General features: G+C 39.1%; 1 protein-coding gene across 1 annotated transcript in view; it reads right to left on the bottom strand.

The window, feature by feature from the left end:
* The window catches only part of GLRA1 (glycine receptor alpha 1), a 115526-nt gene that overhangs the window by 15484 nt on the left and 77147 nt on the right, over positions 1–22895 (bottom strand). Inside the window, exons 6-8 of the mRNA XM_070736734.1 lie at positions 7581–7804; positions 3112–3194; positions 1320–1457 (exon numbers count right to left, since the gene is read on the bottom strand). Coding sequence (XP_070592835.1) covers positions 1320–1457; positions 3112–3194; positions 7581–7804 — 445 coding nt within the window. The remainder of the gene's footprint in view (positions 1–1319; positions 1458–3111; positions 3195–7580; positions 7805–22895) is intronic.

Genomic DNA, 22895 nt, shown 5'->3' with positions numbered 1-22895 from the left:
CCAGGGAAGGTTCCTTCGGCTGCCCAGCAGCTGATCTGCTCCGCAGCGTGGCAGCAGCGAGGAGCCGAAGATAGGGTTTCCCCTTTGCCCGGGCAACGGGGAAACCCCATCTTCGGCTCCTCGCTGCTGCCGCGCTGCGGAGCAGATCAGCTGCTGGGCGGCCGAAGGAACCTTCCCTGGGTGCCGCCCGCCGCCCACGCAAACTCCACCATCTGCGCATGTGCGGCCATGAAAAAAAGGGCGCGCATGCGCAGATGGTGTTTTTACTTCCGCAACCCTACATCGCGAAAAATCGATTATCGCGAGGGGTCTTGGAACCGAACCCTCGCGATACTCGAGGGATCACTGTATTTTGAGTGTTTTTGCGACATTTTGGCGAAATCACATTCACATCATCAAGCTGAAGTTATTGGCTTCGTGCTGCTTTGAGTATGGTTTATACACACACACACACACACACATGTGTATATGTATGTATGTATTTGTTTTCGTAGATTTTCATGGGTATATGTGTGTAGATTGTTCTGAGTTCGGGTTTTGCCCTGTGTAATATTTTGAATGTCTATGCGACGTTTCGGTGAAATCACATTCACCATCATCAGGCTGAAGTTGTTAGCTTCGTGCTGCTGTAAATATAGTTTAAACTATATTTACAGCAGCATGAAGCTAACAACTTCAGCCTGATGATGGTGAATGTGATTTCACCGAAACGTCGCATAGACATTCAAAATATTACACGGGGCAAAACCCGAACTCAGAACAATCTACGTATGTATGTATGTTTATATATGTATATATGTATGTTTGTTTGCATATGGATATATATCTCCTTATAGGCAGGCTACCAGGTTCAAATCCCAGTAATGGTATGGCTAGCTGATAGGAGCTAAATAGCCTGAAATAGATCTATACTAGTCTCCTTTCATTTTCGCTATCAGGAAAAAATATGTTAACACACACACACAAGAATATATGCAATAATTTATAGACCTGACATATTTAGAATATTGTTTTTATTGTTGTTGTGAGCCGCCCCGAGTCTTCGGAGAGGGGTGGCATACAAATCTAATAAATTGAATTGAATTGAATCGAATTTAAGAAATGAAACAGGGAAATCAAAAGTCTCCTAGAATTTACATGAAAAAGGTAGTCTATTCAGAAAAAATCTTCCTCTGTAACATATCAGCCACTGTAGCTGTGCTGTATTAGAAGTATTGCTAACTCGATGGTAGATGGCTGATTGAAAAGACTGAATGAGAATCTTGTTGTCTTAACAATTTCCATGGAGAAATACTTAATGTGGATATGACATCACTAACCTGTGTTGTAATGTTTTGTGCAGTAGCGCAAGTCTTTTTCTTCCTTCAGGAGGAATTGTGGCAGGGTTAATCCATCGGCAACTTGCACTGCTCCTTTCTCTTGCCACTCAAATATCAGATCATTCATTGTATAACCAACTGTGGAGGCCAAAGCAGGAAAGAAAATCAGCATGGATTAGAATGGATCGTCACTGGGCATCAATGAATGACAGGAGAAGTACAGACTAGTTTTTACTAAAACTACAAACTACAAGCTACTGGTATTGTGTGCATAGGGCTGGTAAAGCCACACTAGAATGGAAAAACTCAGCAACTCCAATTTGTTCTATCTTCCCCTTATCCAATGTAAAAGAGTATATAATATTTATTAGTCCAAAGGATACATTTGGATTTTTATTTTTTATTTTTTTAAATTAAAATAGTTTTTGTTAAGTTTCTTTTTAAAAGAAAAAAATACATATATCAAAAGAAAGTAAGACAATACAATAGAAAAATACAAAAATAACAACAACAAACAATTCAAAATAATGTGTTTGGCTTTTTAATGACATTCCAAAGGACACAATGGAAAGAATTGTGGATGAGGCCAGAGCAAAACTGAGTTTACTACATTTAATAATCTCCTCCTTCTGTCATATTATAACTTGATAATAAGCTTCTAAGACTTTTGGTGTCACATCAGTGTAGTACTGTAGGCTACTTCTGCCGACTGCTGGCTGCTTGCAATTTGGCAGTTCAAATCTCACCAGGCTCAGGGTAAACTCAGCCTACCATCCTTCTGAGGTGGGTAAAATGAAGACACAAATTGTTGGGGGCAATATGCTGACTTTGTAAACCTCTTAGAGAGGGCTGTAAAGCACTGTGAAGTGGTGAACTGGAATCAGCTCCCTCCAGAGACTCGCACTGCCCCCCCCTCCTCACCTTTCGCAAGAGTCTTAAGACTCACTTATGTCACCAGGCATGGGGCAATTAGATCAAGCCCCCCCCCCCCCCCCGTTTACTAAATGTGATGTGTGGTTGTGAATGAATTGGCTGACTGATTTTAATATATTAGGATTTTAGTTGTAATTTTTAATTCATTAGATTTATTGTTGCATTGTTTATATTGTATTTTGTGAGCTGCCCTGAATCTCCAGAGAAGGGCAGCATACGAATCTAATAAATAATAATAATAATAATAATAATAATAATAATAATAATAATAATAATGTCTTTTGCAAACTACTCAAGACCCATCTTTATCGCCAGGCATGGGGGAGTTGAGACACCTTCCCCCAGGCTTTTATATTTTATGTTTGGTATGTATGTGTTGTTTGGTTTCTTTTTAAAAAAAAATATGATAGGGTTTTATATGCTTTCTTTTTTAATATTAGATTTGTTTCGCTGTAACATTGTTTTTATTATTGCTGTGAGCCGCCCTGATTCTTTGGAGAGGGGCGGCATACAAATCTAATAAATTATTATTATTATTATTATTATTATTATTATTATTATTATTATTATTATTAGCAGTAGTAATAGTAATAATAATAATAATAATAATAATAATAATAATAATAATAATAATAATATAAAATGCTATTGCTAAATGCTATCTACCCTCATCCACCTATCTACCCTCATTCCACAGAAGACAGAAGTGTCTCTAATACTTTTTTTCCTTCCCTCCACACTCTCTACAATAAATGAGGGATAAATAGGAGCTGAAAATATGATGTGGCATGTATATGAGTAACCATACTTGCTCCCGTGGAGGGTGGCAACTTTTTAGAGAAGAAACCTCAAGACTCACAGCTCTCTAGTTGCATAATACATGTCTGGACATCCATAGGGAAGTTCTTTAGATCCATGGGGCAAGCCAGAGTCAGGGTTATTCTGTGAAGGGAAGAGAAAAGAGACTTAGTTTTAGCCATTTATAGTTTAGGAATAACAATCCAGTGCAGTGGTAGGTTCCTCCTGGTTCAGACTGATTCACTCGAACTGGTAGAGGCCCGCTGGTGACATCATGATGATATTACCAAACTAGATTGGTCAATGCTAGTCCGTGGGCACAACCATTTTTTTTAAAAAAAGGATTTTTTTTCCTGATTTTTTAATTTTATTTTTCCTGCTGAGCATGCACAGAAGCCAAAATCTGGCTCTGTGCATGTGGTTGCCATCTTCTTTTTTTTTGGCTTTGTTTTAAATCCCCCCCCCTTTGCATTTTTGCTACTGTGCCAGCACTCATACGCCAAGTGCATGCCTATAGGGCATGCCCAGGGATGGGTTGCTACCAGTGAGGTAGGCGACTGCGCACTGGTAGTGGCTGCCAGATTCTGCAATTTGTGCATGACTGCTCCGGTACCAGTCCTTTAGGTGCCACCATCTTTTTTCTTTAATTTATTTGTATTTTATGCTTCCTGTGCATGCACAGAAGCAAAATCTCATGAGAGGACACTCGTGTTTGTGAGATTTCTAAAATCCTGTGCGCACTCCCCTCCCTGTGAGATTTCTGCACAATTATGCTTCCTGTGCATGTGCACAGGAAGCAAAATCATACTGGGGGAATGTGGGGGCTCGGGTTCTTAAGAAGAAAATGGCTCTTAAGAAGAGGCAACAAAATTTTGAACACCCGGTTCTTATCTAGAAAAGTTCTTAAGTAGAGGCGTTCTTAAGTAGAGGTACCACTGTACTTTTCAAATAGCATATGAGAACACTTACTGATGTGTTCACTCTTACCTTTTTGACTAAAACAATAAATGGAAGGTCACCTTTATTGGCAGTTACTTTAATAGTTACTCTTGTTAGTTGGAAAACATTTCAAATTCAAATTCCCTAAACTCTGGCTATGAGCTTTAGTGGGTGTTACGCTGTCTGGTGTCTGATGTTTGAACTGAAGCTGTCTCCTTTTTTCTTTCTGTATTATAATGTTATTTGTTTTGTTTCTTGGGCCCAGGAGGAGGACATTTATAACATGAGCCAGGAGTTCCAGTGGGAATGACCCCTTTGTACTCTGGGATTATACTGCCAGGCTTCAGCAAGCTGAAATATGCAAACAGAATCCAAGTTCATAAAATAAAATTAAAAAAAGAAGAGGGTGCCAGTACGTTCTTTACCGCATGTAACAAGAAAAGTACATGTTCCTAATTACATTCTCTCAGCAAAGGACAAAGTAAGGTTTGGAGGTGTCTAGAATGGATTATTTCTAAATTAATATGAGTCCACTTACTGCAGTTCACATACCATAAATTTGAAATCCAATGACCCAGAAATTACTGTGTTAAGAAATGATGGAGGAAAAAAGCCAGATCTTTCTGGTCCCATTATGTGATTTGTCATTTCTTGCTTTAAAAAAAAAATAAAAAATAAAATCCCCTGAAAACAAAGAAAAGTGAGCTTGAACATCTTTTAGACTGTAATAGGCCAGTGCAGGGAAGATTCATTTATACTTTCTCCAACTGTGCCAGACTGTCAGAGAATTTCTATTGTATGGGATAGAAATGGTCTTTCGTCTGCCTTGCATGGCTGATTATTTTAGTAGTGCAATTTACTGAAGTGTCAGTTATAAAGCAATGGGATATACTTGGAATTTTGAAATACGAAGGACCTAATTAACCCACACTCGATGAGTGTGACTATGGCTAAAAATCTCTAAATGCATATTTGGGGAGAAATATAATTGAACCCAGGGATGTGATGGCTCAGTGGCTAAGACACTGAGGTTGTCGATCAGAAAGGTTGGCCATTTGGCCATTCAAATCCCTAGTGCTGCATAATGGGGTGAGATCCCGTCACTTGTCCCAGCTTGTGCCAACCTAGCAGTTTGAAAGCACATACAAAATGCAAGTAGAAAAATAGGGACCACTTTGGTGGGAAGGTAAAAGCGTTCTCTGTGCCTTTGACTTTTAATCATGCTGGCTACATGAACATGGAGACGACTTTGGACAGCGCTGGCTTTTCGGCTTTGTAATGAAGATGAGCACTGCCCCCTAGAGTTGGGAATGACTAGCACATCTGTGCAAGAGGAATCATTACCTTTATCTTTATAATTGAACCTAGCAGGCCTTTCTTTCTAAGTAGATATGGATATAACTACGGAGGGTTTTTGTAAATGTAAAAAGCATCTTATAGGATCAGACTAATGCTGATTCCATAGCTGATTGCTTTATAAAACCTTCTCCTGTACAGAAAGTGGAGTGGAGTCTTCAGTGTATAACTATAAATACAACTCTGCCTAATTTTTAATACATATACACCAAGAGTGGATTCTACTAACCTTACCCACTGGTTCGCATTGTGATGGAAGTGCATGTTCTATGTGTATGCACACTCCACTACATTTGCATGCACTTGTGCGTCCCTTCATGCAAATTAGCTGCAGTGCATGCTCAGTAGTTGCATTCAAGCCTTTCCACATTGCAAACAAGGAAATTATCACGAAAAACAACTGTGGGGCTGATCAGCTGAGCTTCGGAAAAAGCAATAAAGGTCTGTATAAACCCAGGAACTGGAGGGCTCACTTCCAAGTACACACAGAACCAGATCTGTATGTACAGAAGACAACAACATGGAAAAAGTTCAACCCCTCCGTCCACAAATCCCCCCCCAAAGATGGCGGCACCCACCGACCGGCACTGACCAAACTGTGTTAGTGATGTCACCAATGGGTTGCCACCTTTTTGGGTCAACCAGTCCAAACCGGGAGGAACCCACCTCTGATATACACCACATTATTGTATTGATGTCAAGGGCATTTAATTATACTGAACAATTATTGAGAAAGGATTTGGAACTGACAAAATGGGATACCGCTTAAAATATTAAAGGAATAATGTACTTTCAGTTTGCTTCCAAGTAGATACTCTAAATTAATTAAAACTTAATAACCTAACTATAATTATACTTCATGTACTTCTTTGCAGTTTACGTCAAATATAAACACATTTGGTTGGATGATGAGCCTCAAGCTTGGATTTTATTTAGGACACGATAGACTGTATAGGTAGCCCTCATCTTACAAGCATTTGTTTAATGACGATTTAAAGTTACAGTGCCACTGAAAAAGGTGACTTATGATCATTTATCATACTTTTTACAGTTGCAGCATCCCACTAGTCAGGGGATCAAAATCCAGATGCTTGGCAACTGTTTCACATTTATGACAGTGTCAATGTCCCTGGGTCATGTGATCACCTTTTGTGACCTTCTGACAAGCAAAGTCAATGAGGAAGCCAGATTAATTTAATAAACATGTTACTAACTTAGCAACTGCCGTGATTCTTTTAACAACTACACCAAAAAAAGTGGTAAAATGGGGGAAAACTCACTTAACCAATTTCTCATTTAGCAACATAAATTTGGGACTCAGCTGTCATCTCATTTTGAGGAGTACCTATATATCTTATTTACAAAAGCCAACACAGTCCTAGGCTGCATTAACAGAGGGATAGAATCAAGATCATGTGATGCACAGGGTCAAATAAGGTCCAGGAGAGAAGTGTTTTCAATAGGAAAGTTAACACAAGAACAAGGCGGCACAATCTGAGGTTAGTTGGGGGAAAGATTAGAAGTAACATGAGAAAATATTATTTTACTGAAAGGGTAGTAGATGCTTGGAACAAACTTCCAGCAGACGTCGTCGGTAAATCCACAGTAACTGAATTTAAACATGCCTGGAATAAACATATATCCATCCTAAGATAAAATACAAGAAATAGTATAAGGGCAGACTAGATGGATCATAAGGCCTTTTTCTGCCGTCAATCTTCTATGTTTCTATGTTTCTAAATGTTAATATCAATTTAGAATGCCTTGGAAAGGGCACATTTGTAATACTGCATTTGGTTTTGGTTGCCACAATGTAGAAGGGATGTTGAGACTCTAGCAAGAGTGCAGAGGGGAGGCTAAAACTTGTGAAGAACAGTTGCTGGAATTGGGTATGTCTAATTTGATGAAAAAAAGGAGTACTGTATATTGGAACACATATCACGTGTTGCCACAAAGAAGAGGGAATCAAGTTATTCTCTAAAGAAACTGAAGGTGGGTCAAGAAACAATGGATGGAAACTAATCAAACAAAGAACCAACTTAGAACTAAGGAGAAATTTCCTGACAGTTAGAACAATTAGACAGTGGAACAACTTACCTCCAAAAATTGTGAATGCTCCAACACTGGAAGTTTAAAAATAGAGACTGGGCAACCATTTGTCTGAAATTGTATAGGGTTTCCTGCCTGAATAGAGGGTTATACTATTTTGTTATCTTCTGTTAAAAGGAAACATACCTGATACTGTATAGGACATTGCCACTTTTGGAGATCCGCAGGAGCTTATTATCTGTAGTGATCTCGTGGAAGTGAGCTCCTTTCTCATTAGCAAAGAACAGATCAGGTTTCCAGATGGAATCCAACATGGATGGGTCCAAATCTAGGGAATCATCTGGATATTCATTGTAGGCTAGCCTGGGATCATTCCATTGCTGCCGCAGGAAAATGTTCACTCTGTAATCCTGCATGGAAGAAAGAAAAGCGAAAGGATTTGTGAATGCCCAAAGAAAGCTCTCTGGAAAAAACCCCCCACTGTAATCCACAAAGCTCAGTGCAGCATTAAGGATAGCAAAAGACTGCTTAGGGTGAATGAGCAGCCCCCTCCTCTCACATACATATGAGGACTTCACTACCAATTGGATCTTTCTCTTCTTCCGAGAGTTTCCCTGCTGATGATATTTGACAGAGGACTATATTTATTTTTAACTCTATAGCCAAGAGGTTCAGCACAGGGCAACCAGCTGTAGTCTATAACACCTGCTTCATGCAGAACTGCTAGGGCCATCCTAGGGCAAGCCAGTTCTGGGGTGCATTCAAGTGAAGAAAGCATTATTCAGGCCCTGATCAATCATCCTCTTTCAAAATTACACTAACGATGACATGTTCAAGGTGCACAATGGCGCTTGAAAGGACTATGTCATTGAATCCTTAAGCATACAGTAATACATGTTAAGTACAATAATTTCTAAAGATTTCTTTGAAGTGCGCCCCTTTAAATTTACTATGTAATTTTACACCTTCAAAAGAAGCTTTATGAAAAAGTTACCCTTAACCCCACCTTTTCGATGGGATTGACTTTCTACAATCAAGAAAAGGGTAAGTCACTGAAGAAGGAAACGACTTGACTTGCAGAATGAATGAGCTGCATGACCAAAACTTCTGTAAGAAAAGATTAGCACTGAAAACTAAATTCTTCTCCTCCCAGCAAGGGAGGAGAATAATTTTCTCAAAGAAGAAATTTATCTGTTTTGCATGAAATGAACAAAGCTTTCCTTTAAAAAGTGACATTGAAAATTCTGTTCCCTCCAGACTTGTAACAAACTCAACTGGGGTCTATTTTTGGGGTGTTGACATTCATACTGGAGTTTTTCCAATTCTATTTGAAGCTGCTGCTGATCCTGACTTTTTGACAGAGTCCTCCATCATTCTCTCTTCCACTTCTTGTGAATCTTGTCTGGTGCACAAATACAGGGCAATCCAGTTCAGAGACACTGTTTTGGCCAATACTATCCATGCATTTGGTTAACTCACTGTTAATAATCATTTTAGACATGATTCCTGTTTGGAAGAAGACAAGCCCGTGGCATTACATTTTGGGAAGCTGCCTACTATAAATAAACAATTTACTCTGATTAGCCACAAATATTTGTGGTTCAGAAGAAGTCTTTTCCAGTTTTTGAAAATGACAACAATAATAAGTAGAGGTTTCAGCAGAAGACAGTATATGTAGCTCCATATGGTTTATGAAATATTTTAACTGGGAAACTGGGAATCCCAGTCCAAACTAAATCCACAAACACTAGGGAATTCCTGGAAACTTGGCATCAGATACATCAGCAGTCAATAGATACTTAGAAATAAACCACATCTGCAAACTAATAAAAATAAATAATTTTTAAAATATTAAAAAGGAAACAAGGTATACGAACTCATCCTCTCCAATAACTCAGATAAATGAGGACTTACATCAGGCAATCACACAGAAAACAATATCATATTCAAAGAATTAGCAAGAACATATCCGTCAACATTGGTAAGGCAAAATACTCTAAACAGACAGGAAGATGTAGGAGCTGACCAGGTTGAGCCTAAGTGTGGGGTCAAATACATCATTACTCTGAAGCGTCTATGCACCTGTAAAAGACCTAACCCCCCTTGAAGTCCATTGATTCTTTACTGGTGCTAATTTGCCTTGACTATCTGCAAACTAATAAAAATAAAAGTAATAAAAGTAGTTCAGATTCTTATGTATAGGTAGCATGAAATGAATTTGTGGTATTTTTGAATTCTTTCCTGGTTCCTGATTTCTTGCACCTGACAGGAGCAAACCTCCATAGACCTAGTCAGAAAATTAAACATCTTCAAGCAAACGGCGAAGGTCAGAGAGCAGCAAGTAGTGGTATCAAAAGTTCAGTGTACGAAATTCTGCATACAAAACCCTGTGCATTGTTTCTAAATCACTTCCTCTCTCTGAAGATGTGTAAGCAGAACTTTAACCTACACCGAACCTCAGAATTCAGAGGTAATATGTATCTGAATGTCAGGTGCTGGATATTATATTCTCAAAAGTATTTGGATCAGTGTGTGCAACAATTTGTTGAATTTTTTAAAAGCATTTAGACGCAGCTTGTCATGGTCTCTGTGGATGAACTCCTGTCCAAGATTAAAGCAAAATGAGGACTCCCATGATTCCATAAACTAAGCTAGTAACACCAGAACCTTCCTGAGTGATGCCTGGTAGATGCATCTGATCCAGATGTAGAAGCACATGACAACCTGTAAGGGAAAATCTTTTAGGAGCAGCAAGTCCTGCCCCAGAATATTAGTTCCAAATTATCTCTAGTGAAGTTTGGGTAGAGATTTTGATGGTACAGTACATGCAAAACAACTCACCTGGGTACAAATCTGTGAATGCTTTGGTATCTTTTACTGCCTGCAAATTATTACTCTGTTTGCTTGGACTTGATTTGTGGTTGGCTATACTTTATGTCTGTAGCCTGCATTGTGCTTATTCATGCTGCTTTTTCTGGTTGTCAGGTGGAACAGCTACTGTGGTCATCTAGGCATGACTCCTCTCTGCCTACCGCTCTGTTTGTCAGTATAATCTAGATCTGAGCCTGATTTATTTATTTATTTTTATTTGTCAAACATGTACAAGATAGTAGGTATTGGTATAAACATAAACATCAGCAAAGTAGGTACAGGTAAATTAGGCAATACTGTATAGGACAATAGGACAGGGACACTAGGCACAATGGTGTACTTTTGAAAACACCTTATAGATCTCTTAGGAATGGGGTGAGGTCAACTGTAGATAGTCTAAAGTTAAGGTTTTTGGGGTTTGGGGAGGAAACCACAGAGTCAGATAATGATTTCCAGGCATTGATCACTCTGTTGTTGAAGTCGTATTTTCTGCAGTCAAGTTTGGAGCGGTTTACATTGAGTTTGAATGAATAGTGTGCTTGTGTATTGTTGTGGTTGAAGCTGAAGAAAGCATCGACAGGTAGGACATTGTAGTAGGTGGGATTGTATGAACTACATTTAGGTCAGATGGAAGGCAATGAAGTTCTAGACTATCTAAACCCAAAATTTAAAATCTGGTGGAATAAGATATTCTGTTGCGAGCAGATGAGAGTTTAAAGTAACAAATCGAGACAAAGCAAGTAACATTTGGATGAAACAAGAATCGTAACTTCTGCTTAGTCACAAAGATGCCTGATAACCCCATCTGGTCGCCCCACCCTTTGTTCCATGGCAATGCCTCCCTAATGACTGTTATTGGCTTGTTTAAGAGGCTACTAAATAGCCCACTAGTTTATGGGGTTCCTCCATCCAACTGCAAAACCAGACAGTGCTGCAAATTTTATAGGCTTGTTCCATAATTTAATTGGAGCTTGTCTCACCGAGAATGATGTCTGCTTCATGTCTTTACAACTCCCTTGAGCATCTCCAAGCCAGGTGAAGCCAAAATCTTTTATCCTGGACAATGGGTGGTATCTTTGGCTTCCTTTGTCTGCCCAGGAACTCTTTTCTGCCATCTGTCCCTTTCCTCCTCAGGCCTCAGAGGAGAAAAGAAGCAGGTGGTATTTAATAAACAAAAAAGAGGCAATAAACCTTACTGTCCTTTCCTTAATTTGCATTTTTGATGGGTTTGAGGAATGCCAAGTCGTAAACCATTTCCACTACCATTGACCAAATTAATTGTTAGGATCAGGATTTATGTGTCTTGTTTAGTACATCTCTTCTTTGGGAGGACCTGAGACAGTGAATCAGAAGCTGATGATAAAGGAAAGGTGGGGATCAAAAAAAATGACACATGTGCTCATTGCTAACTAATATAGAACTTGCTCATTGTTTTTTTTCTCTTTATGTAAGTCAATGGGCCTTTAGAATTACTGTCTATTTGGGAAACATTTAAATTTTTTAGTTTGTGGAGTACTAGATCAGATTGGGAAAAGAACTTTGTGATTGCTTAAGAAAGGGATTCTCTAAGGCAGACTTGGAAATGTATCCAAATCCTGAAAACAAGGAAAGGATGACGGGGTGATTAGATATTTTCAGAATCAGTTTGCATCTCATTTGGCAGTTATCTAGTAATTGCAATAACAAGAGATACAATATTGAACAAAGATGCTTCTAATGCAAACAAAGCTATGACATTTTCCCTTCAGGTTAAGTCCAGAAATGAAATAGTACAACCATCTTATACAGTATTTTAAAAAGAATGGACCTTTTTGAAGAAACGAGGAAGGCATTATGCAAAGGTACTTGTTTCCAGAATGTATGTTTGAAACTCAATTGGCAAATAATTTCACATTTAGTATATATCTGGCATTTCTGATAAAATTCTGAGGTCTCATTTCATTCTAAACATCAGTCCAAGGGGCACTGCCTAATTTCTTCCTACTGACAGCTCCTCATCTCCAGTTGAAGAGGTATGAAGAAAATTATATTCTTTGCTACTTACAAGGAGTAAGGAGTGAGTACAAACTCATGTTTTCATGTTCCAGTTAATTAGCCATTTCTTCTTCCTAAAGGTTTTAGGTCTCTCAGATAATGGTTCAGTTGCTGAAAACAACTAATAATGAGATCAATCTTATGTACAACTAATCAGCTGCAGAGGTTAGAAGTCATGTTAGAAAAATATGGGAAAACCTAGAAAAGGTAAAAGGAGGAGGCAGACCTGGCATGCATAACTGAGATCTTGCTGGGCCACGAGGGGGGTGTTCCTTTCTCGGAGATGTGCCCAGATGTATTTTAGGTCCTGCACCAGCCGTGACACCAGGGAAGGGGTGGAAGAGTGGCAATTATTGCCCAAAAGACCCTTAGTCCTCACAGGATCCCTGCACCCGAGATCATCAGATGTGAGTCGCTTTTTTTAAGATTGGACCTAGGGATTCAGGTAGGCTTGTTGCTAATGCACCTGACTCCCAGCTACATTGCAACAGCCCTGCCTGCGCTGCTTGAGGCGGTTGCTGAGCTGGCGGTAGAGTTCCCCAGGCTCATGGTCCTAGGGGATTTTAATCCTCAGGGCAGAACAGGAGTTCATGACTTCCATGACAACCATGGACCTGACCCAGATAACTGAGGGTCCAACTCATAGGGGGAAACACACACTTGTCCTAGTGTTTCTCTCAGAGCAGTGGAAGTCTGATCTGATGCTAAGGGGTATAGACATCTCTCCCTTGTCATGGTCAGATCATTTCCTGCTGAGGCTGGACTTTAAGTTGTCAATCCTTCACCTAGGGAATCAATTAGGTGGTTCTGCCCCAAGTGCCTAATGGACCCAGTATGAGAGTTCAGCGTTTTTAAGCCTTTGTTTGCTTCTGCGCATCCACATAGGCAAAGAAATGTATGAAAATTGTTGAAATCTCGCACGTGCGAACATCCTTGTGTGAGATTCTGGTGATTTTCGCTGATTTCTTTGCTTCTGCGCATGCGCCAGAGTAAAATCTCATGCAGGGGTGCACATGCCTGCCACTGCCCACCCATGCACCTGCGCCAGCCTGTAGGATCGATCTGGTAGGAAAAGGTAAGTGCGGCCCTTACCTGATCCTGTCTGCCAAAAAATGTTGGCTGGCAAGGCCTCAGGGAAGGGCCTTCTCTGTGGCAGCTCCACCAGTTTGGAACCAATTGCCTCTGAAGATCCGTATTATCCCTACCCTGTCAGTCTTATTCATTAGATTTGTATTTATTTATTAGATTTGTATGCTGCCCCTCTCCGTAGACTCGCTCAGTCTTCAGGAAAGCCATCAAGACCTGACTTTTCTGGTGGGCCTGGGATCATGAATGAAAGAGTATGTATGGCTTTTTAGGGTTACAATGTATTTTATACTGTTTTATATTTATTGTTCTTGTTTCTTTTACATTGTTGGTATTTATTCTCATGACTGTAATTCGCCCAGAGTCCTATTGGAGTTGGGCGGCAGATAAATCCAAACAAACAAACAAACAAACAAACAAACAAACAAACAAACAATAAATAAATAAATAAATAAATAAATAAAAATCTCTGCTGACAGCTACTCAAACAAATCAAAATGGATCTCCCACCCTCACTTTTTTTGTTAGTGAAAATCGGTGATGGCTACAGTCAGTGAAAATCAATGTAATTGATCTAATGCCTAAAAGCAAAACACTATTTTGCTTATTTAATTCTAATTGCTAAGATCTGGCAGATCAGTTTTGTTCTTGTGCTGATTTCACGTGAGACACGAAATAAATGTATATTATAATAAAGATGCCAGGACATAGTTCTTCCTTCTAGCCAGATAAAAATGCTACCAACTGATTCTTCAGCCAGCAAAAATTTGCTGCTCTGATTAATAATCCCTATGACATCCCAGGCACTATGCTGATAAATGGTACTTCCCTTATTTATATTAGACCAAAGCCATTTTAGTTAGGGTCTTTGGCCTGCCACCCTTAATACTATTTTAATATGTATTCTTTACTGTAGGAAATCCCTGAGTCTTCGGAGAGGGGCGGCATACAAATCTAATAAATTATTATTATTAAATTGGGAGGGGGAATTGCATGAGGGCTGTATATATACAGCCATAACAAATTCTTTCTAGATAGTCAAGGTCATTCTTTGTCTCTGCACTCCTTCACCTACACGGAAGGAGATGGGTGAATTCTCCAGGCTGGCAGTTGAAAATTGGTCAACATGATGGACTTGGGGTGTGTGATGACAAGGGCTTGAACTTTCAACTGGGTGATGAAACCTGAGGGAGTTCAGATTTGGGGTTCAACCAGATGTGTCAATGTGGCTCTGTTAATGAAGTGGAACTTTGAGGAATACTTTGCCTCAGACTCTGATTTAATTTTGGATGCTATTTGGAACCCTGACAATTTATAATGTACAAGACATAAAATGGAAAAACTAGTGGATCCCCCAAGCTTTGTTTTCCCCCTTTGTTTCAGAGCAACTAGGGCGTGATCTGGTTCTGGAGGATCCTCTTGCATTGATAATGTTATCTGGTTGGGTAATGAAACTTCTCAAACAAACAAGCTCAGAGACCACAAAGAACCCCATGGTTCAACCATGAGTTACAGATATTCTGTGCTCTTGGTGGAGTGCATGACCTTGTATTCAAGGTAAAACTTGTATTGGGATATGGAAGGAATAGCTTCTTCTTGACTGAAATAGTTAAGGACAACTTAGGCTTCTTTAGGAATGGAAATGTGGATTAGATTGTGGTAACATTCTGATTGGAAAAAAAAAGATGTTCCTAGACATCCTTATATTAGAATTCAATATACATGTGGAACGGTTCATGTTATTGTTTCGTACTGAAATAACAGAAGAATGGCTTGCTTGCTTTGAGAACTCAGTCTAAATGGACAAGGAAACATATTGCTTCATATGGTGAGAAGTTAAGGTATGCAGAAGAAGGAATTTAATGGGACATAGCCAATAACAAACATTCAGGTTTTTTTTTTTCATGAATCAGTGAAATTGGGTTGTTCTTACATCTTTTTAAAGAGTCTTTTAACAGCAATCACACCAGCGGTGGGTTGCTACCAGTTCAGGTGAACTAGTAGTGGGTGGCAGTGGGAGGCTCTGTCCTCACACCAAGACATCATAAAATTTGCTCTGCACATGTGCAGAAGCGGCAAGTGTGCTCAAAATATGTGTGCATGAGCTAACCTGTTTGCTCCCTTTCCCAAATCGGCAGCAAAGGTAAGTGAGACCCACAATTGAGTCACACATAGTATGAAAAGTTATAAGGAAAGTTGCTGCCAAATTATGAATATACAGTGGTACCTCTACTTAAGAACGCCTCTACTTAATAACCTTTCTAGATAAGAATCGGGTATTCAAGATTTTTTTGCCTCTTCTTAAGAACCATTTTCTACTTGAGAACCCGAGCCTGGAAAAATTTCCCAGGAAATTTGAGGGTGACACAAAGGCCTGGCCAGTTTCCTGCCATTCCCCCTTTAGTCCCAGCCATCTTGGAATTTTCTGGGCTGCCAGAGGAGCCTTTTGGTGGCGCTTAAGGAGGCTTTGGCAGGGCAGAGTGAACAAAGCATTTTCCTTTCTCTGGGCGCTTGGAGAGGGAATAAACCTCTGCCAGCGCCCAGAGAAAAGAAACGCTCCCTTCGCTCTGGGAAGCAACTGTCCTCCTCCTTTTCTTCTTCCTCCTCCCACCCAAATTCCGAGCTTTTATTTCTTTCCTAATGGTTTTGCACGTATTGTTTGCTTTTACATTGATTCCTATGGGAAAAATTGCTTCTACTTACAAACTTTTCTACTTAAGAACCTGGTCATGGAACGAATTAAGTTCTTAAGTAGAGGTACCACTGTATTCCGTTTTCTTGGCAACAACATGGAAATAGTTTGCTATGTTCTTCTTTTGGGTTATTCTTCTTTAAATTTTCCAATCTAATCTACTGTTTTAGGATTTCTAGGTAGTTCTCCATCCAAATATTATTTCATTCAGATTTGTTCAGAGCTAAGGCTAGCTATGTGCTATTGTGAGAAAGCCCAAATGCAATTTATAAGGTGGAGATAAATCAGACAGATAGAGAGACAAATATACATAAAAATAGATATTCAATTAAATTCAATTCAATTTATTAGATTTGCATGCCGCCCCTCTCTGAAGACTTGGGGCGGCTCACAACAATAATAAAAACAGTATAATAATGGAACAAATCTAATACTGAAATTATATTAAAAACCCCCAACAATTTAAAAACCATACAACACATACATACCAAACATAAAATATAAGAAAGCCTGGGGGAGATGTCTTAATTCCCCCATGCCTGGTGATATAGGTGGGTCTTGAGTAACTTGCGAAAGACAAGGAGGGTGAGGGCTGTTCTAATCTCCAGGGGGAGTTGATTCCAGAGGGCCGGGGCCACCACAGAGAAGGCTCTTCCCCTGGGGCCCGCCAAATGACATTGCTTGGTCGACGGGACCCGGAGAAGGCCAACTCTGTGGGACCTTATCGGCCACTTGGATTCGTGCGGTAGAAGACGGTTTTAATTCCTATGTTTTCCTAATAGCATGTTCAGAGGCATATATGCAGATTTTCTTGTGAGATGAAATCTAAGCAATAATAATAATAATAATTTATTTGATTTGTATGCCGCCCCTCTCCGCAGACACGGGGCGGCTCACAACAAGAATAATAATAATATAACAATGTAACAAATCTAATATTTAAAAAAATCTAAAAAATCCCATCATTAAAAATCATACAACACAAGTATACCATACAAAAATTATATAAGCCTGGGGGAGGTGTCTCAATTCCCCCATGTCTGGCAATACAGGTGGGTCTTAAGCAATTTACGAAAGACAAGGAGGGTGGGGGCAGTTCTGATGCCATCAGGCTGCAGGAATTCCATTTCAATATGCAGCCCTGACTGATTTGCTTGTAGGCAGTAGAGAATGGAAGTGGAATGGACTAGAGTTCTCCCTCCTGTTCAGCAGAGGCTAAGTTGGGCTGCAGATTTTTAGAATGCGTGGATATTTTTTCAAGTAATTAGCTTGAAAATTGGCTAAAAATGAAATAGCTCACAGGAGCCAAAAAAGAAAAGAATTCCTACCGGTAGGTTGGTAGGCCACCCATACACTCAAACTTAGCAGAAGAAAAGACAAAATTTGATCCTGGTTTAAATAAATTAATGAAGAGCCAGGAAAAAAAAAGACAACTCAGCTCTTGAAATGATTGGATCAGCCAGGTCCAATGCCAAATCTAAACTGGTCCAAAAATCATAATCTGGCAGTACCCTCAATGTCTTTGCAATTTAGTTGAAAATTGTCAGTTTCAGTTTAGAGCTGTCCTGCAGTGGGGAAAAGTCAAGAATAGATGGACACAGCTGGAGCAGGTCTTCCCATCTCTTTTGTATGCTTTTAACAATAAAGGAACAAATAAACAAGTCTTACTTGTACAAATATTGTTGTGCCTTTGAGTGCAAAAATTAGTGCATGGTTGGCAGAGAAATGTTTTCCAAATCACTTCCTTCTTACACACCAACTGTCGCCCTGTATTTTACATTTTCGAAAGTGATACTATAATAATTTATACTGTCTCACAAGCATCAGCTTTAAAAAAATAGTCAAATTGGCTACAAAAACGTGATGCTTGGGATACTATAAGGTGGCAGGATTTCGTAAGGCTGTCGCTTATCTTTCAAGAGTTCTGTTGACTTTGGCCATCTGATGGAACGTACCTCTCTTTAATTCAACCTATGTATTTGCACTGCGGTAGAAGTAGAAAGTAATAATAATTTACTAGGTATTGCAAAGAAAATGTCAATTAGGGAGACAACAAAACTTTTGCCAGACCCATCCTAGACTACTGCTCATCTTTTCTGGAACCCATACCACATCACAGACATCAACACCCTTGAAAATATCCAAAGATATTTCACCAGAAGAGCCCTTCACTCCTCCACTCGAAACAGAATATCCTACGAAAATAGACTAGCAATCCTGGGCCTAGAAAGCCTAGAACTACGGTGCCTAAAACACGATTTGAGTATTGTCCACAAGATCATATGCTGCAACGTCCTACTGGTCAATGACTACTTCAGCTTCAACCGCAACAACGCAAGAGCACGCAACAGATTCAAACTTAATACAAACTGCTCCAAACTTGACTGTAAAAAATATGATTTCAACAATCGAGTTATCGAAGCGTGAAACTCATTACCGGACTCAATTGTGTCAACTCCTAACCCCCAACATTTCTCCCTTAGACCCTCCACGATTGACCTCTCCAGGTTTCTAAGAGGCCAGTAAGGGGCGTACATAAGTGCACTGGTGTGCCTTTCGTCCCCTGTCCAATTGTCTTTCCTTTCTCTCACTTATCATATATATTTTCTTTCTTTCATATATCATCTCCTCTAAGTTCACTTTTACCCTTATATATATTACTACATGTCTATTTTTCTTCCTATGTATTTGTCTATTGGACAAATGAATAAATAAATAATAAATAAATAAATCAAGGGAAAACTTCTGATCCCAAGTTGGAATATGACATTTTTAATATATCCTGTTTACAAACAATACTTTGTATTTGATTGTGAAATTATATGAACGCTATGATTTTTCAATTAATTTACATCTGGGCTCTACTTTCTTGAGTTCCCTCTATTACCCTTTTTAGAACAGCATTTGTATTACAGTTCCCCCAAGAGTTATAATGTGGATGACTTTCATCTATTTAAAGAGATATATCCATAGATCACAAAGCCATCCATAATATCTACAGATCACATAAGGGCACTGCTGAATGAGGATACCAAATGTCAATGCAGAATCTTTAAAAATTGTTTTCTATCTCCTGACTTTGAATTGGTTAAAGGTCTTTTTATTATTTCAGGCTGGATATTACTAATTCTACATGACTCATCTCTTTACATGTTGCATATACTGCATTCATAACTTTTTTCATCCTGGCTTTCTGCTTCTAAACTTTATATAATAGAAACATAGCAGGAACCTTAGAACATTTTGGTCAGGTAAAAAACCAAATTGAGTTTATTTATTTATTTATTTATTTATTTGTTGGACTTGTATGCCGCCCCTCTCCGAAGACTCGGGGCGGCTCACAACATGTAAAAACAGTCACAACAATCCAATTAATTAAAATTTAACGATTTAAGAAAAGAAACCCCATATGATAACAGACACACACACAAGCATACCATGCATAAATTAACGTGCCCAGGGGAGATGTTTAGTTTCCCCATGCCTGACGACAAAGGTGGGTTTTGAGGAGTTTTCGGAAGGCAGGAAGAGTAGGGGCAATTCTAATCTCTGGGGGGAGCTGGTTCCAGAGAGCCGGTGCCGCCACAGAGAAGGCTCTTCCCCTGGGACCCGCCAACCGGCATTGTTTGGTTGACGGGACCCGGAGAAGGCCCACTCTGTGGGACCTAATCGGTCGCTGGGATTCGTGCGGCAGGAGGCGGTCTCGGAGATATTCTGGTCCGATGCCATGAAGGGCTTGAAAGGTTTATTTATTTATTTTATTTAAAATATTTATATAGCTATCTTATAACCAGCTTATAATCAGCTCTGGCCAGCTCCTAGTCAAAAATTAAAGCAGCATAAAAGTGATACTAAAATTATAAAAACTACATACACTAAAAACAAAAGTCAAACTTCTGAAATGCAGTCACCTCACTTTATCCTAGCACTTGAGGGAAAAACCAGATCTTCAAAGATTTATACAAAGGCGGTGGCCTGCCAAATCTCAGATGGAAGAGTGTTCCATAGAACAAATGCTACTATGGAAAAAGCACACTTCCTAGTTCCCATAAGATAGGAATATTTAAGGAAAGGGACTAGGAGCATGCCAGCCCTACCTAATTTGGTAGGACATTTAGATGTCCTTAGGGGAAGGTTGTACCACAGTTAACCTGGTCCTGGGCCATGTAGGCCTTAAAGATGATGACCAGCACATTGAACAGCACCCAGAAAGACACTGGATGCCATTGCAGCTTGCGCAACAGGTGGGCAAATCTAAAGGCCCTCTTTATTGTGCATTCTATATCAGTTGACGTTTCTGGGTGATCTTCAAGGGCAGCCCCATGTGGAGAACATTGCAGCAATCCAAAAGGGGAATGACCGAGGTATGAGTGATCAACCACAACAACATAAGAGCACACAACAGATTCAAGCTTAATATTAACTGCGCCAAACTTGACTGTAAAAAATATGACTTTAGCAATCGAGTTGTTGAAGCGTGGAACTCACTACCGGACTCTGTAGTATCATCCCCTAACCCCCAACACTTTACCCTTAGACTATATACGGTTGACCTCACCAGGTTCCTAAGAGGTCAGTAAGGGATGTACATAAGTGCACCAGAGTGCCTACCGTCCCCTGTCCTATAGTCTCTCTTATATCTCATATATCTTCTCTTCTATCTCTTCTATCCATCATCTATCTATTATATCTCTTTTATCTCTTATATTTTCTGCTATTCTCTCCAGTTATATTTTACTCCTATATTTCTCTTCTATACTCTTTTTGATACATTCTACTCGTATATATCCTCTATAACCTTCATTGTGTATTATTGTGCATTGGAGAAAACAAACAAACAAAATAAAATAACTAAATTGTGACAAGATTATACTATACACTAGTGCCTACTGATTGTGTTTCACATTGCCTTCCTCAGGGAATTTCTTTGTTATAACTCCCCAAACTATCCTAGAGCCTTGAGATTTCCCCATAATCTGTTATCTATCTACTATCTATATTCTACCACGCTTGCCTTAGTGCTACTATTGTATTAGTCATCAACAGGTAAGCATGCCATCTTGATTTTAGAGGCCCCCTCTTTAGGCATTCTAACGGGAGAGCCATGTTGATGCCAAAAAAACAGAAGGTGCCTAGTAGCATCATTTCTGACTAACAAATTTTATTAAATTAAAAGCTTACTAAAAGACTTTTAGTAAAATACATACATATACATTAAAACAATAACAACTGACAATACATTTACATCTAAACAATGTACAGAACACACACGAAACTTCAAAAGACGAATCTATTTTGTCACCCCTCCCCTCCTACGGCTGGCTCTATTGACAGCCAACATTTGGTAAATTTGTAAATAAAAATTATTTTTTTTAAAAAAATAAAAGGCTTTTAGTAAAAGTCTTAAGCTTTACAAAGCTTAATAGGATTATTTTTTTTAATAGGAAAGTGAACACAAGAACAAGGGGACACAATCTGAAGTTAGTTGGGGGAAAGATCAAAAGCAACGTGAGAAAATATTATTTTACTGAAAGAGTAGTAGATCCTTGGAACAAACTTCCAGCAGACGTGGTTGGTAAATCCACAGTAACTGAATTTAAACATGCCTGGGATAAACATATATCCATTGTAAGATAAAATACAGGAAATAGTATAAGGGCAGACTAGATGGACGATGAGGTCTTTTTCTGCCATCAGTCTTCTATGTTTTTATGTTTCTAAGCTTTATGGCTTTTATTAGCCTGAAAAAGTGCTACCAGACAACTTCCTGTAACCTGGGTATTCCATCAAAAAAGGCTGCTTTTTGGTGTTCCTGACCACCATATTTCAGAATACTCCTTTAAATAACATTTAATCAAAATAGAGGATTGTAGTATCAATACTATTTATTTATTTATTTTATTTTATTTATTGATTTTCTCCAATACACAATGAGGGTTTTAGTGGATATACACATAGTAAAATACATGATGAAGGTTATAGAGGATATACTCATAGTAAAATATATCTAAGAAAGAAGAGAAGAGAAGATATAGGAATAAAACATATCAATGGAAGAATAGAAGAAGAGATATAGGAATAGAAGAAAGGTATAGGAGATATAGGAGAGCAATAGGACAGGGGACGGAAGGCACTCTAGTGCACTTGTACTCACCCCTTACTGACCTCTTAGGAATTTGGATAGGTCAGCCGTGGATAATCCAAGGGTAAAGTGTTGGGGGTTTGGGGATGACACTATGGAGTCCGGTAATGAGTTCCACGCTTCGACAACTCGGTTACAGTCAAGTTTGGAGCACTTAATATTAAGTTTAAAACTGTTGTGTGCTCTTGTGTTGTTATGGTTGATGCTGAAGTAGTCGCTGGCAGGCAGGACATTGCAATATATAATCTTGTAGGCAATACTTAGATCTTGTTTAAGGCGTCTTAGTTCTAGGCTTTATAGGCCCAGGATTGAAAATCTAGTCTCGTAGGGTATTCTGTTTCAAGTGGAGGATTGAAGGGCTCTTCTGGTGAAGTATCTTTGGACATTTTCAAGGGTGTTAATGTCTGAGATATGATATGGGTTCCAAACAGATGAGCTGTACTTGAGGATAGGTCTGGCGAAAGTTTTGTAAGATCTGGTAAGTAGTGTGAGATTGCCAGAGCAGAAACTACGTAGGATTAGGTTTACCACTCTTGAAGCCTTCTTGGCTATGTTGTTGCAGTGGGCTTTGGCACTTAAATCTTTTGTTATTAGTATACCGAGGTCTTTAACCGAGTGGGGGTTATCTGTGATAATTTGATTATTCAGTTCGTATTTGGAGTTCAGATTCTTTTTC

Source organism: Erythrolamprus reginae, chromosome 2, assembly GCF_031021105.1.
Source record: "Erythrolamprus reginae isolate rEryReg1 chromosome 2, rEryReg1.hap1, whole genome shotgun sequence".
Lineage (NCBI taxonomy): Eukaryota > Metazoa > Chordata > Lepidosauria > Squamata > Dipsadidae > Erythrolamprus > Erythrolamprus reginae.
This window is presented reverse-complemented; position numbering and strand designations above follow the sequence as displayed.